This window comes from Pelodiscus sinensis, chromosome 5, assembly GCF_052426305.1.
Source record: "Pelodiscus sinensis isolate ZL-2025 chromosome 5, ASM5242630v1, whole genome shotgun sequence".
In the NCBI taxonomy this organism is placed as follows: Eukaryota; Metazoa; Chordata; order Testudines; family Trionychidae; genus Pelodiscus; species Pelodiscus sinensis.
The window spans coordinates 83,585,107-83,600,837 of NC_143056.1; the positions used below are offsets into that span (position 1 = coordinate 83,585,107).

Consider the following 15,731-nt stretch of genomic DNA (forward strand, 5'->3'; position numbering starts at 1 on the left):
AACAACTTTCATTTGTGTTGATCTCATGACCTTGTTTAGCTTTTGTTTATTATTATCCTTACTTACTTACTTGTGGTCTACTTTCAGCTCCATATATTATTATTAGGGGTTCCACAAATTTCTTTAGAGTTTAAAAGGGTTCCGTGGCCAAATAAAATTAGGAAACACTGCTATAGACCATGATCAACAATTTCTTCAGTTTTGTGCATATTATACAGCCCACTTTTTTTTATTAGGTTAACTTATTATTTAAGAAACAATGACTTGCTAACACTAAAAAAAGACTACTTCACTTTATAACTGTGGCAGATAGTATCTTCAGTTTTTTTGAATATATGTCATAAACCCATAGTTTTTGCCATACCTTTGCAAGCTTCATGATCAAACTTTTAAATTCTCCTTCTTCTTAAGGGTATCTTAATATCCACTTCCACATGATATCTTTATCATCCATCTAATTTCCAGGTATTCCGAGGTCTGAGGTGAATGAGAATCCATGCTGTTGTTACACAGATACCTGCTTGCATTATTCCCATAGTTAGGAATTTCACTTACGTCATTTCTATTTTCCAAACTCCCTGTTCTGATTTATCTGATTCCTTGTCAGGCATTATGATAAATTGCAGCTGGTCACACACTTCATACTCACGTCCATGCCAACATTATGCCATGAGGTCAGCTGTAAGAATGGTCACATAATTTGATGGCCTTTTAGATTTCTGGATTCCAAGACTAGGAACACAGAAGGATGTTTCCACTCTATACATGCTGTCCTCTTTTGATCTGTCTGCATAGACTTGGCAAAGCTGGCCTAATTTTTCATAAATAAATTCAAAAATGTGATTTGCCACAATGTGTGGGAATTTTTTTCTTCTATTGTTTAAAAAGTACAATTCCAAGTCCACAAATGGGGAATAATTATTTAGCTGTAATTTGATTGCCCATGATTTAAAAAAAATTAGTTGTTTCAATTTTTCTTCTTTTTACATATCTCCTATACTCATTTTTACCCTGCTAGTATGAATAAATCTGTATCAATCCATATAACTTGTCTACTTAGTTCCAAGCAATTCTCATAAATCTTGTGTGCTTGTTTTCATTATTACCTTTTACATTTGCTTGAAAGGTTAGATCTAATAGTTTCTTCCTTAGATTTATAGGTGCTTCTTCGATGGCTAGTTGCTGTGCACACACTGAGATGATCACTGGACCACATGTCAATTACAGAGCTTGGGCCTGCAGCAGTTCCAGGTGTTTTAGAACTGTTTTTGACCCAAAAATTTGGCATCTGGTGTCTGAAACTGGTCTTTATCATCAATACCTTCTTATCTGCACCCCATTTGTTTCCAGCTACACTTGAATCCATCCTACTTGGACATTTTTATATGATGGCTATGTGACCTTTCCAAGTTAACTTAGCAAACACTAATCCTAAGAACATAAACTTTTCATCTGAACTTTTTCAGCATTAAGAAATAAGTCCCAGGCTTATTTCATCCAGGTTAAAAGCATTTCCTTAGTTTTTGTATGTGAGAATTTAAATCACCAGTCATTTCCCCACTTTGAAATTCTCTAGAGTGCCTCACTTTTCTTTTCCATGTCTACTTGAAGTCTTTTCTGCTTATTCCATATAGTACAGTTTAGGAATGTAAGTGAATAGTTGAGAACCCTAGGCTTATCAGGTAATTGGGTAGTCAAGTCGACTACTCGCATTCCCCCCCCCCCCCCTTGTGGTTTAAAGTAAAATGTTCGGAAATGTGGCTAGCCCCAGGGAGGTGCAGAAACAGGCAAACTATTACCAAATATCTTTTAAACTTTTATTAAAGGGCTTCTACGTATAAATTATTATTTTATCAATTTCTTACATACGTAGGCACTAAATAATTATTAGACTGTCCAATAAGCAAAATGCAATACAGTAAAGAAAATTCCTTGAGGTTTTTCTAAATCCCAATAGTTGTTAACAAGGGACCAGGGATTATTAACAGTTACATTTACATCAGTGTTACTTATAAGACTAATCATTTATCTAAAACTTAACACTACTACTTAACAATACCTCTAAACAATTTCAGATAACAGTACTTACATTTAACAGACACACAAACTACAACAACAACATATTTGGTATTCGTTATGTTTGGTATACGTTACGCTCTACAGGAACTCGTTTGGTTCGGTGAGCGGGAGGTGGCCCTCGGGTGATGAGTCCTCGGACCTGGCTCATATTCCGCCATCCAATGTTTATTCGGGATTCCTCAATTTGATACAGGAGGGGTTGCTGTTTTATAGAGAGAGCTTTTGCGCACTTTTTGTGATAGGCTAGCAGGCCCTGTCTGTTAAGTGACAGGAATAAGGGGGTGAGATGGTTTCCTGTTTTTCCTTTTCTGCCTTATCGGGCATGGCACAGTCGGCACAACCAGCACAAACTTTACATGAACTTTTTGGGTCTGGTTTTGGTTCCTGTTTGTCGCTGATCTTTAAGTTACATAGTGTAAGGGTTTTTCATCAAGGGGAAGTTGACCTTTTGCTTGGATGGCAATACGCACGAGGGGCTTGGCCAGCAAAGAGCCTGCTTCCACACCCCTCTTCCCGTTACCTCTGTATCAGAGGCAGCAAAGGGAAGTGGGGGGAAAAGCAGGAGCCGTTGCTGGGGGGAAGCTGATTTAAAAGCCGGTTCCCCCCAGCACTATGTCCACAGTGCCGCCTTCCCCCGCCCCCCCGTGCTGTTGCCTCTATCAGAGGCAGCAGTGGGGGGGACAGGGGAGGCTGCCACAAAGCAGCCTCTGTCTGCGGCAGGCCAAGGCTCGTTGCAAGCAGAGGCTGCTCCACATCCCGTGGAAGCAGCCCCTGTTTGCACGGGGTCCCACTCCCCACTGGAACCCCCCCCCATGGACAGGGGCTGCTGGACCCTGCACAAGCTGAGACTGAGCAAGGCTGGCTCAGTCCCAGATCACGTCGGGTGCTGGAACTAACTCCTCTACAACTCTGCATTTTAAATGTAGGAGGAGCTGGGCTGCCTGTGTTCACAACTCCTACTACGTTTGAACTGCAGAGCGGCAGATGTAGCTCCAGGACCCGGTATGAGCCGGGACTGAGCACCTTCCCTTATCGACTAATCATGTAGTCGATGTAAATTGTATCGACTGCATGATTAGCCAATTACCCACCTCTTAACATCTTTAGTATAGTTGTCTGTAAAAAGGGAAATACTTATTCCCATCTGCATACTTACCATAATGGACAACAAAGAAGGGTTAATAATTCTCCTTATAAAGTTCCATTTGTAAGCTTGTAGGCTTTGGATAAAGCTGTTCCCATTTGGACTTGTGTAATTCTGTCCCTTAAAAATACTTTTATCCTCCAGCACTTCCTCTTTTAATTCCAGTGTTGGTTATTTTTTTGTAAGAGGCCTTTCCTACATAGCATATTATATGCTTTTTTATGTCCAACAGGATTGTTGTCATAAAGTTCTTAGTGCTTATGCTTTTTTGTACCTCCAGTTCTAGTTTCACTATATGGTCAACTGTATATCTTCCTTTGCTGAAATCACTGTATATCTCAGTTACAATATTTTTCTCCGGGTATTCCACAAGTCTTATATTTATCATTTTTTCCCACGATTTTTCTTGCACATGATATAAGGGCAGTAAGCCCATCGGCATCAAGTTTTGTATGAATCTTGCCTGTTTTCTTGACTATTATTACCAATGTTTGTTTCCATGCTATTGGCAGCAGTTCTTTTCCCATATATCTTTCTATAACCACAATCATAGAAGTGGAAGGGACCTTGAGAGGTCATTGAGTCCAGTCCCCTGCCCTCACGGCAGGTCCAAGCACTGTCTAGACCATCCCTGATGTCTGTCTAACCTGCTCTAAAATATCACCAGTGATAGAGATTCCACAACCTCCCTAGGCAATTTATTCCAGAGTTTAACCACCCTGACAGTACGGAAGTTTTTCCTAATGTCTAGCCTGAACCTCCCTTGCTGCAATTTAAGCCCATTGCTTCTTGTCATACCATCAGAGGCCAAGGAGAACAATTTTTCTCCCTCCTCCTTGGGATACCCTTTTAGATACTTGAAAACCACTATCATGTCCCCTCTCAATCTTCTACTTTCCATACTAAACGAGCCCAGTTTTTTCAGTCTTCCCTCAATAGCTCATGTTTAATCATTCTTGTTGCTCTTCTCTGGACATTAGCATTCACTGTGTTAGACATTCCTTCATCATCAGACTTCTTGGTGAAGACAGAAACAAAGAAGTCATTAAGCACCTCTGCCATTTCCAAGCTTCCTGTTGTTGTTTCTCCCTCTTCACTGAGCAGTGGGCCTACCCTGTCCTTGGTCTTCCTCTTGCTTCTGATATATTTATAGAATGTCTTCTTTATGTCTCTAGCTAGTTTGAGCTCGTTTTGTGCCTTTGCCTTTCTAACGTTGCCCTTGCCATACCTGTATTTTTTGCTTATATTCCTCCTTTTGTAATTTGACCTAATTTCCACTTTTTATATGACTCCTTTTTGATTTTTAGATCGTGCAAGATCTCCTGGTTAAGCCAAGCCGGTCTTTTGCATACTTTCTATCTTTCCTGTGCAATGGAATAGTTTGCTTTTGGGCCCTTAATAATGTCCCTTTGAAAAACTGCCAACTCTCTTCAGTTGTTTTTCCTCTTAGTCTTGTTTCCCATGAGACCTTACCTACCAGCTCTCGGAGTTTACTAAAATCTGCCTTCCTGAAATCCATTGTCCCTATTTTGCTGTTTTTCCTTCTACCATTTCACAACAGACTCCTTAAACTGCCATCTGACAAGTGTTGGAACATTTGATTACATATATTATCTTAGCCTGGAACCTTTTTCTAGTGGCTGCAATAAGCTCCTGCATTCTAAACCTTTTGTTTAATACCTCAATATATTCTCACTAGCCATTTAATTGTTCGGCGTTTCTCAATAAACCTTTTTTTCTTCTCACAAAACTCATTGCTTTGATCCCTATCGCTACTGACCTTTTAGAAGTCTTTTCCTAAAATGTCTGCCTTTCCTAAGCTGGAGACGTCCATTTCATTGTTTTCAATAATTCCAGGTACACATTTATTTTTACTTTGAATTCTTTCATTCTTTGAATTTGCTTATGTTTTTGAAGGCTTAAAAATCTTTGTACAATTTCTCATACATTTTTCCAATTTTGTCTTTTTTTAATATAATCTATTGTGCTACTACTACCTGTCTTTTATAATTCATTAAATGTTTACAGTTCATTGTGTGTTGTGTATGCCTTATTTCTTTCCTTGATTGATAATTTGCAATCTTCATTACATTAGGGAACCAGATTTCTGAGTTGTGGGCAATTTGAAATTTTGTAGATGGTCAGATCAGTAGCTGCTGCATTTTTTTTATGATGTTACAGAATTCTCCTAAATTGTCACTTGCACATTTATCACATTTATATCTTGAAAAGGCCCCATTCTAGCTAGGAACTCCCCCCCCCCCCCCCCTTTTCTCTACATTTCCTTGGCTTAGGTATTCAAGTGTAGGGTTGTCATCATTTCCCATTCTGTCATCTTTATGAAATTCCCAGCTGCATTTTATTATATATTTGTTGTGGTTCCAAGATGGGAAAGGATCCATCTATTAAATTAAATTTAGTACGTGTTTCTATATTAAATATTGCCAGGTTATGCATATCAGATTGTTCTAAGCATTTACTACTTAGATCCATTTTCTTACCTCCACATAGCTCAATATGACTGTCAAAGTCTCTGAAAACTATGAATGTTTTGACATTAGTTATTTTAGAATTAGAAAAAAAGTCAGTTTTTATTTGGATGACAGTAGAACCCTCAGAGCTGTGGATACCTTGGGAATGGAGTTTGTCTGGAACTCTGACATGTTTGTAAGTCTGAACAAAGCACAGTTCAGACTCCAGCTCCAGCATATTACACTGAATTCAGTAGTAGTTGAGCAATCTAGTCAACCCCAGCATGAGTTTGCAAACTTGTCCCCCTCTCAGCAGGGGTATATATGTGTGGCAGAGTTAAAACAGCATTACCCACTGACCCGGAGAGGGGGACAAAACAGTACATCCCCTTCCTAGGGTATGTGGGTATGTGAAAGCTGGACAGATCCAAGTGATGCTCCTGCTCTGCTGTCTCTGGCTGCCTTGAGCTGGCAGTCCCAGCATCTTGTTGTAAGTGGCTGTCCGGTAAGTGGGGTGGGTTTGGGAAAGGCAGCCTAGATGTGCCTCTTTAAGATGCAATACTGGCACCGTGCAGTACTTTTAAAAAAAATATCTGCTACTGCAGGATTGGATGTTTCCATTTTCATATGGTTTCTGGTTGACCAGTCAGTCTGTCATTTCAAAGATGGCTTTCTTAAATTTCTGTTCATGGAATATTAAACTTTGTGCATTCCAACTAAGGATAATTAAAATCATGGTATTTGGCTTGTATTTCCTTCCTTTAAAATTGCATGACTGCAGTCCATCAAGAGGTTGTCTATCTTTTGAGATACTTTTCTATTGCTTTTGCTGTGACTTTAATCTTTTCAGGTTTTTCCTCTCATCAGCAAAATGCAGTTAATTACTTCTGTAACAAATGCTATGTTCTTCTCTTTACCTACAAGCTGTACATCATCTCCCATTCCATTCATATTCTCTGCCCTGACCAGAAGTGTGTTCTGCTGCACCTTTTCCTCATACTTGAATATTTTTCTAGTTTCTGCATATGGGTATCATTTTATAGCCTTAGCACATGACACTACTTTTTTAAATGTCTCTAGCTTGTTCTGCTACTGAACACCAGTTATATTCTGCATTGTGCTTATGCTCTTGCTTATGTCATGAATTCCCTAAGGTTACAAGAAGTTTTTCAGCTTGTTCCTGATGTGACAGTCTATAGTAGATCTCCCTCCAGCATTCTTCTAGCTCTTTGTATGTCACCACCACTTTCCTTTAGCCATTCCACCATATACAAGGAGTTAACATCTCTTTTCTTGTCACTGATTTGACAATTGTGAAATGTCTTTTATCCCACATTTGTTTTTCATTTCTGTGCATTCATTCTTCATTTTCTGATAAGTCTTGACTTCTTCCTTTTTCTGTTCTGGGACAATTCTTTGTCCCTCGCTGCTTCTCCTTCACAGGCCAAGAGATTTTTCTCTTTCTCCCCCTGCTTCTATTACCAGTTTCAATATTCAGACTCCTTTCAGCAAGAGACCAGAACCAGCCACAGCCCTTCAGCTAATCTCTGCTCACAGTCTTCTGCCAGACATCAGCACTTAGACCAATTCCAACCTCCAGGCAGGCTGGCCAGTCCATCTAGTCCCCTTCGGCTTCATCTTCAATTAATACTTTTCAGTCAAGCCAGACTCTCCCCCAGGTACAGCCATTAAGGTTAATTAGTCCCTTCTGAACTACAGGTATGCACATCCCATCACATCAAGTATCCTGGCTGTAAACTTGTCATTGTCAGGATTTAAAAAAAAAAATCCTGTTATAAATCGAAAGTTGGTTCTGATGTGTCTAAGTACATGGTTTTTTTTTCCCTTTCTGCTGAGATCCTGTTCCAGCTTACAATAGATGTTGCTGCTCTCTCTCTTCCTTTTCCTTCCTCTGACAGTATTGTCTATGTTCCTCCAATGAGATGGAATTAGCTATTTGACTGGCACACCCTTTGGAAGCAGGCTTTCTGGCTAGTCCTAGCACATTTTGCCAAGTGCAAAGTACCTTCTTCTAATGAGGAAAGTTGGTTCTGATCCTTCCACTCATGATTTCAAAAAGGAGCATAAATGTATGTTGTTTTATGCCTTCTGATAGACTGTGTCTGATGTACTCTTTCTTCTTTCCTCCATAGGATTTACTTTGGGGAAGTGCAGCTGAGTGGCTTGGGAGAAGGTATGGTTGCGCAATGGACACAAACTAGCTGATGGCTCTCTTCCAGATTGTCAGGTGTTGCAATAGTAACCTAGGATTATAAAGAGACTAGGCCTATAGTTCACAAGTAACTTCTGTATTGCTTTATACGGAAGGCTGTTACAAAATGACAGCTGTTCTTAATAACCCTGGCCCCATCTTGAGAATCCATACTAGCCAATGGATCCCTACTATGAGTAATGCTAATCATAGGCTCGAAAGCCCTATGCTGTAAACATAGTCTAGAAAGGCCACCCTTAGTCATCCTAACCCTAGTCCAGAGAGACGTACTGACTCTAGGCATAACTTAGGCTAGACAGAGCTACCCTTAGTAACTTGAACCCTGGCTTGAGGATTAGTACTAGTCCAGAGATTCCTATCTTTAATAACTGTAACCCTAGCTGGAGAAGCCATACCAGCCCTAGGCCTACCCTTGGTGACTCCAAACATATCCCAATGAGCCCTACTGTCCCACTATGCTAGCACAGAGAGGCCTGCCCTTAATAACCCTGGCCTTAGGTTGAAGATCTGCACTGGCCACTGGTCTGCAAATCATGACCCTTTGTAATTCTAATGCTAGTTCATGGGTGGTGGGTGCAAAAGGCAGGGGAAGACCATACCTTCCCAAACTGCCCAGCTGGCCCCTCCCTAACTCTGCCTGACTCCCCCCCCCATTCAGCATGGCGCTCTCAGCCTCCTGAAGCTGCCTGGCTTCAGCCCTGCCAAGGCTGGGGCCATGCTGCCAGCCCTCTTGGGGCCAGGTGCTGCCTGGGCTCCAGGGCAAGGGGAGCCTCCTGCCCCCATGCTCGCAGGACTGGGAAAGGCTGGAGCTGTGTGCCTCCTGCTGTGGGGTGGCCTGTCCCTACAGTTGTGGGGGACTTGGCTTCCATGGGTGCCCTGGCAGGGTCTCGGACAGGAGTGGGGCTGGGGTCTCACATCTCCAAGCCCTAGGTTCAGCCATCACCCATGTGGTAATGGTGCCAGACTTAAACCTAGCATGGAGAGGGCTACTCTTTGTAACCCTAACCCTAGCCCAAGGAGTTCTGTTAATTAAAGGTCTAAATTTAAACCAGGGATCCCTCTGCTCACCTGGGAAGTTCTACTGATCCCCAGCCTAGCCCAGAGAGGCTCATCCAGGGACCTCTACCTGACCCTAATCTTAACCCTAGTCAGGGGAAACCCTGACTTTGGGGTGAAGAGGCTTCCACATACTAATTGATACAGAGCCTGGGGAGCTCTGTTGACCCCAGGCATAACCCTAGTTCATACACTCTCATTGTAGGATGGTAAGCCCTCCTCTTCCCAGGCCTCCATAGGGCAGAGCAATCTACCCTTAATAATCCTAACCCTGGTTGGTGGAATCCTACTGTTCCAAACGTATTGATAGCTTAGGTACACCTACCCTGGTCTAAACCTAGGCCAGAGAACCTTACTGACCCCAAGCATCACCCTAACCTGGGGAAACCTGCCCTTAGTAATCTTATAACACTAGCTTGAGGATATATACTGGCCAAAGGCTTAATCCTCTCCTGGAGATGCCTACCCTTAGAAACCCTAACCTGGGGTTTCTAATCAGTTGGGGGCCACATACACGAAAAGCAAAAAAGGAAAAAAAAACTTTACTAATGTGGTTCCTGACAGAGAGAGAGAGAGAGAGACTCCCCTATTCCCCTTGTATGCCAGAGCCTAGTAGGGCCCAGACTAGAAGATTTGGTGTGCTCCGGTCCCATGGGCTTCCCAATGCTGCGGGGGAGCCCTGAGCCACGAGCCACAGGGGCTGGATTCAGGCAAGTCAGGGACTGCATCCAGGCCTTAGGTTCCTCACTCCTGCCCTAACCCTAGCCTGGAGACCACTAACCCTACTCTAGCTGACTGCAGACATAACCTTGGCCTGAAAAGTCCCACCCTTAGTAACCCTGTCCCTAGCTTGAGGGTCTCTGCTGGCCATAGGCCTAGGCAGGGAGTCCTGCCCTTAGTAATCCTGGGGAGCCCTATTAACTGCAGGTGTAACACTAGCCCCAACATGCCTTTCCTGAGTAACCATTTCCTAACCTTCACCCAGGGATCTTTACCAATCCCAGGCATAATCCTATCCCTTGGATCCATATCAGTAACCCTCACCCTAGGCCAGTGAGCCCTATTGAACCCAGACCTAAACCTACTCTGGAGAGGCCAACCCTTAGAAACCCTAACTCCAGCCTCGGAAGTCAGGTCCTTGGCAACCCTGGCTATGAATCCCTAATGACTACAGGTCTGTTTGTAGTGTGAGGACCCCTACCCTTGGTAACCTTAGCCCTAGAATTAGAAGCCCTACTGACTCAAGGTAACTTCATCCAGACAGGCCTATTCTTAGAATTTTGACAACATTCGTGGTGATAGTCACGTCTACTCTACTAGTCCAGGACTAAAATAGAAGAACTGAGGTGTATCTGTAAAGTTTAGGACTAGAATAGCCTCCTGTGACGCTATTCAGGAATGAAGGGCATCAGCAAAACTGTGAGTTGAGCCAGGACTGAAATTGCAGGTGAGGGTGATAATCACACAGATATCACAAGACAGCATGTTGCTGATGTTTTCCCTTTCTGTTAGAATTTGTTCAGAAGTCGAAGTGGAGGGATTAATGACAGAGTTTAGGAAGATATAAACCAAACGGGGTGTAGAGAATCAACATTTATGACCATTTTATAAGTAGCTAATGAAACTGATAACCACTCTTCTACTTCTTTAGGTTTCCAGACGGTCCGTGTTGGAACAGTGGGTACCCCATTGGGCACCATCACTCTGTCTTGTGCCTACAGAATCAACCTGGCGTTCATGTCAACTAGGTGAGGAAATGTGGCCAGCATTAAAAAAAGCATCTTCCAAGTAAACAACGTTGAACCTCTTTTTCCCTAAGCCCTTAAATCACTTCTTTACATTTCCTCATTCCAGATTAGGTATTCCCATATTGAACATCCTCACTGATTCTCAAGCCATGCAGAGAGGGAGTATTTAGATAGCCCGGAGCCACACTCCAAAGTACCATGTCACTGGTTCATGCTTGGAGTTGCAGGGTTGAATTGTGGTGATGGTCTGGTCCCCATTAAGATACAAGGGACTCTCTGGGAATGAGTGGGGACACAGTAGAGAGGGGAGGCCAATCTTATCAATAACATCATTTGCTTGTTGCATTACAGGCAGTTTGAGAGGACCCCACCTATCATGGGGATTATCATTGATCACTTTGTGGACCGTCCCTACCCCAGCTCCTCGCCCATGCACCCCTGCAATTACAGGTGAGGAAACAGAGAGTGTGGTCATAGGCTATGAATTAAGGCATTCCTATGCCCAAGTACAGAGCCTTCTCTAGCACCTGTTGACTGGGCATAGAGTAGGACCATAGGATCAGTGTCACTCTTATTAGAAATGGGGCATGTGAGGAAAGGCTCTTATTTCCTCCCCCAGGTTTGGAGGTTTGAGTGCTGCTAGTTGCGGAGGATTCTCAATAGTCCTAACTACTTGCTCTAGCATTTTAGATCATTTAGCAGGCACATGCAATCTCCTTTGTCAGTGATGGAGTAACTTGATTACACATTGTACAGAATGGAAAGTGCATCAGTTATTGTGCCAGGCACTTGGTTCAGAACCTGGTGTCCTGGAATCATGCATCTATAGGAATTTGCACACGTTTGTGTCGGTGTGGGAAAGCCCACAGGATTGAGATTTTCTGTCAGCAGTAGGATCCATATGTAAGTAAGCATGGAGGAAATAAGTGCATGAAGCTTGCCCCCTCTAAAATTCCCGTGATGATAATCTAATGAAGAGAAATGGCACATATTTGCTATTGGTTGCAGGAGTTCTGCCAGCATCAAAGCTGGTTCTGTTAGCGAGTATATTGAATTTTTTTTCATTTGGAAACAGAAATGAGATGGAGGAGGAAGCACCTCTTCCTCCTTCAGGGAGAACCTCCGGAAAGTTCAGAGCCAGAACTGAAACTCCTGACACTGTTCTCTTCAAGCCCTGCCGAAGAAAGAATCAGAGCCAGTGTTCCCTCTAAGCTGCAGCACAGCTTCACCAATGATTAATGAGCCCTGCCCAATCAGAGGCTCAGGGCTCCATGCACAGAGCTGACTGACTGGGCAGGACTGATTAATCATCTGTGAAGCTGTGCTGCCCCACAGTTCAGTATTTCATCTGATCAGAGCCCCATCCTAATTCTTTCTTTCAACTCCACTCAAATACTCTTAGTCCTCTTGCAACATCTAAGTCTCATTCAATTGACTAGATGGCCCTTTCTTGTCTTGGAACCTATGGAAACTTTTCATCATTTTTTGTGTTGTGGAATATTCCTATCGTATAATGTCTCCTTGCTGCTCTAGAACGACTGGTGAGGACAATGGTGCAACATACCCATCTGTGGAAGACTCCCAGGAAGTATGCACTACCTCTTTCTCCACCTCCCCTCCATCTCAGGTAGGAGAAAATGAGCTCCTTCAATCCCAAAGGCAAGTTGAACAATTCATTCCCTTTAGTGCAGCTCAGCATATGTTCTCTGAAGTAGCAGGTGTACAAACAAATAGCAGTATGCTGCGTGTTCGGTCTCTGTAATTAAAATTTGTTTATGCATGCAAAAGTATTGCCCAGACTTTATTCCCCTCATTGTAGACCCAGGTGGATGCTAATTCCAACAACACTCCAGGGGACAGAAGGAACTGATTTATGAGGAAAGTAGTAAATAATGTGGCTGGACTAAGCAGCGATTGAAGAGGAACACAGCAGTCTACAATATGTCCAACAGATAGGACCAGGCAGTATAACTAGGTGTAATAAGCTTGAATTGGAAGGGAGTTCTCTGGAATATCAGGAGAACACTAACCTCACTCTCTAGTCTCCTAGGCTGTGGAACTATTCTAGGAAAGGGGTAAATGCCCTGTCATTCGGAGCATATAAAGCTAGATGGACAAACGCTAGCAAGTACCTGATGAGGAACTGTTCTTCATCGATCCTTGGAGTGAATTATATATGGGACCTAGGAGGTCTTTTCTAGAGCTGATTAAAATTTTCCATTCACTATGGGGTCATTTTCATCATTTTTAAATTGCTCATGGAAAAAATGTTTGTTAAACGTGTTTTGCAAATATTTGAGACATTTTAACATTTTTTAATCAATTTTGCTAATTGAAATCTGCATTTTCTTACCGCAAACAGTTTTTTTTCAATAAATGGACACACATGCATGAATTTTAATTTAAAATATCCCTGAAAACAATGCAAAAAACAGAAAACGGGTCCAGTTTGAACCTGTAAAATAAAAACAATTTCAACATTTCTAGCATCGTCGTCTTCCCACTTCCCCAAATTTCACTTTTTTTTTTTTTTTTTTTTTTTCCTGCCTGTAACTTCTGTAGTTTTCTAACTAATCTTGGTTGGATTATTTATTCTCTTGCAGCTTTAAATTTCAAGAACATTGTCTAATTGTCCACAAAATTAAGTAGCTCTGATGAACTTTAAGCTCTGCAGTCCATTTTTTCTGTGTCCTTGTTGCTGTGGACAAGAGTGAAATGCAGTTTGAGATTTTTATTTTTTTTTTCATTTGACTGAGTTTGTTTTGGGGTCACTTATTGCCTCAAGTTGATTGATGTGATAAATGGATGGAGGCCTCTCGTGTGCCTCACTGATATTTGATGTCTGGGTGCACCCAGCAGTGTTGAATCAGCCAGGGAGTGCTCATTGTAAGTCTGAGGAAGTAAAGCTATTATCTGTTACATGTCCAGCACAAAAGACTTGTTTGAGGCAGAGCCCCATGCTTTCTGCCTTTTAATAAATGGTGTTAATACATATTAATGTTCATGAGGAAATTTTCACTGGTCCCTGTGTCAGTTGGCTCATAGCTAGAGTTAGTTACATAACAGTAACAATAGTGCTAAATCACTTGCCATTGGATGCCCTTCTGGAGGGCATGAAGCTTTCTAATCTCAGAAGAAAAACTCTATGAAACCACCAGTGCTTTGCGGATTGGTGACCAACAGCAGCCTCTGGTACTACTGCTCCATGGTTTATAATTTACATACACAGTATGATCAGATGTAAAGCAATTGTCAACCTTTCTGGCCAAAGGCTGCATTTAAAAAGGCACTATATAGGGACAATATATGTTGAAAAAAGACAAACCGTCTTTATATATGTATAAATACCTAAAGGTCCAGATCATGTACTGAGAACTGTGTGCACAATGGACCCTACCCTGTACCTAGAGATTGTGTTCCCCCTCCGCTGTATTCCATATTCCTACTAAATGGAAGGGAGGCTCAGCCACTCTTTGGTGTTGGCTCTCAAGTAGTGCTGTCCAGGGATCTGTGTGGTGGAAGTGGGTAAACACAGGACTTGCAGGACAAATCCTCTCTGTAGCCCTACAGAGCTTACCGGGAAAGATGCAGACCTACCCTATATTGTATTTTCTGTGAAGAACACCAAAGTGGTCAGGGATTGTATCCACTAGTGTAATTCCAATGGAACCATGCTGCCAGGAAGCCTGGAGACAGAACTGGTGTGGTGAGAGGCACAGAGGATTCCCTTGCACATTCCTTGCACCTCAAGCACCTCTTCTAGACCGTTTTTAATGCCACAAATTGCCAATTTTTATTTTGAGGCACTTAAGGGCCATAATAGTGCCCAAAGCTTTCAGCCTGGATCAGGGACCCATTGCGCTGGGTACTGCACAGGCGCACACAGACATGTTCCCTGCCCTTTACAGTTTTGGAAGACCAGCTACATATGAAATGGAGACTATCAAAATATAGATAGATTTTGAATAGATACAAGTTATCTCAGCTGTTCCTAAAAGCTTCTCAGCCTAGTCTTTGTGAACTGGCTAGCAGTCCTAGTAAGCCCCAGAATGGAGCGTTTGGCAATTGTCTTATGTCTAACTTTTTCTGGAGTTATGACGGGGACTGGTTTACTACAAGACTGACTCCTTTTCCAAAAAACCCGTAAACAACAAATAGTCTAGCAGCACTGTAAAGACTAACAGAACATGTAGAAGGCATCATGAGCTTTCGTGGGCACAACCCACTTTTTCATCTGAAGACTAAGAGCTGATGTCCTACAGGACCTAGACTATTGGTTGTTTTAAGTTTTGCCTGTTGCAGACTAACTCAGCTTCTCCTCTGAACCTTTTACAAACTCAATGAATGTCTAGCAGTACTGAGAATTTTATCATGCATAAAGCTGTCAGATTGCTCTGGTTGGTCATTGACTCTCCTCACCTGTGTTCAGTTCATCCAACTCTTTTCAATTCTTCTCTCAAGTCTTTTCTCTTTCTTCCTTTCTTGTTTTCCTCTGTGTGTCCATGTACGTGCACAGTGTGTTTTTACTGTCACTAAGGCACATTTTCAGACCCCTCCTCCTGTGGTGATGGACACCTTGAAGGTCCCTATGATGGGACTGGCCTTTTCACATCAAGTGAGTTCACAATAGAATACAATATCTATGGCCTGATAGTGCTTTAAAAATTCGGAAAGGTACAAGTTTAACTGTCCAGAGTATGCATTGGGAAATAAATCTGTTTGCTGCTTCCTTAGGCTAAAGAAGCTGGTCAGCCTAAAATGGAATAGGCTCTTTGTTCTAGTTAGATCTGTTTGCAGTGTCTGTGATTCTTTTTATGGCAGAGTTTTTTGTTTGTTCAAATGCGTGCTCTAGTGCTCTTTAAAATAAAAACCACTTGCAATCTAGTGCTGCGCAGCTGCCATATAGGTAACGACTAATGCATGCATTTTAAGAGGTTTGGGGATGGGGAGGAGTGTCTTGTGAAGGTTCAATTGCAGTGGGAAGAAGTTCATTTAGAAAA

At 42.3% G+C, this 15,731-nt stretch overlaps 1 protein-coding gene across 9 annotated transcripts in view; it reads left to right on the forward strand.

Moving 5' to 3' along the window:
• Positions 1 to 15,731, forward strand: part of ATG13 (autophagy related 13) — a 45,134-nt gene that overhangs the window by 17,896 nt on the left and 11,507 nt on the right. For 4 of the 9 annotated variants that reach the window (XM_006117293.3, XM_006117294.3, XM_006117292.3 and 1 more), the window contains exons 7-11: positions 7,848 to 7,888; positions 10,635 to 10,731; positions 11,083 to 11,181; positions 12,265 to 12,358; positions 15,248 to 15,346. In XM_006117293.3, coding sequence (XP_006117355.1) covers positions 7,848 to 7,888; positions 10,635 to 10,731; positions 11,083 to 11,181; positions 12,265 to 12,358; positions 15,248 to 15,346 — 430 coding nt within the window. The remainder of the gene's footprint in view (positions 1 to 7,847; positions 7,889 to 10,634; positions 10,732 to 11,082; positions 11,182 to 12,264; positions 12,359 to 15,247; positions 15,347 to 15,731) is intronic. The other 5 variants (XM_006117295.3, XM_006117299.3, XM_006117298.3 and 2 more) reach the window with 3 other exon arrangements.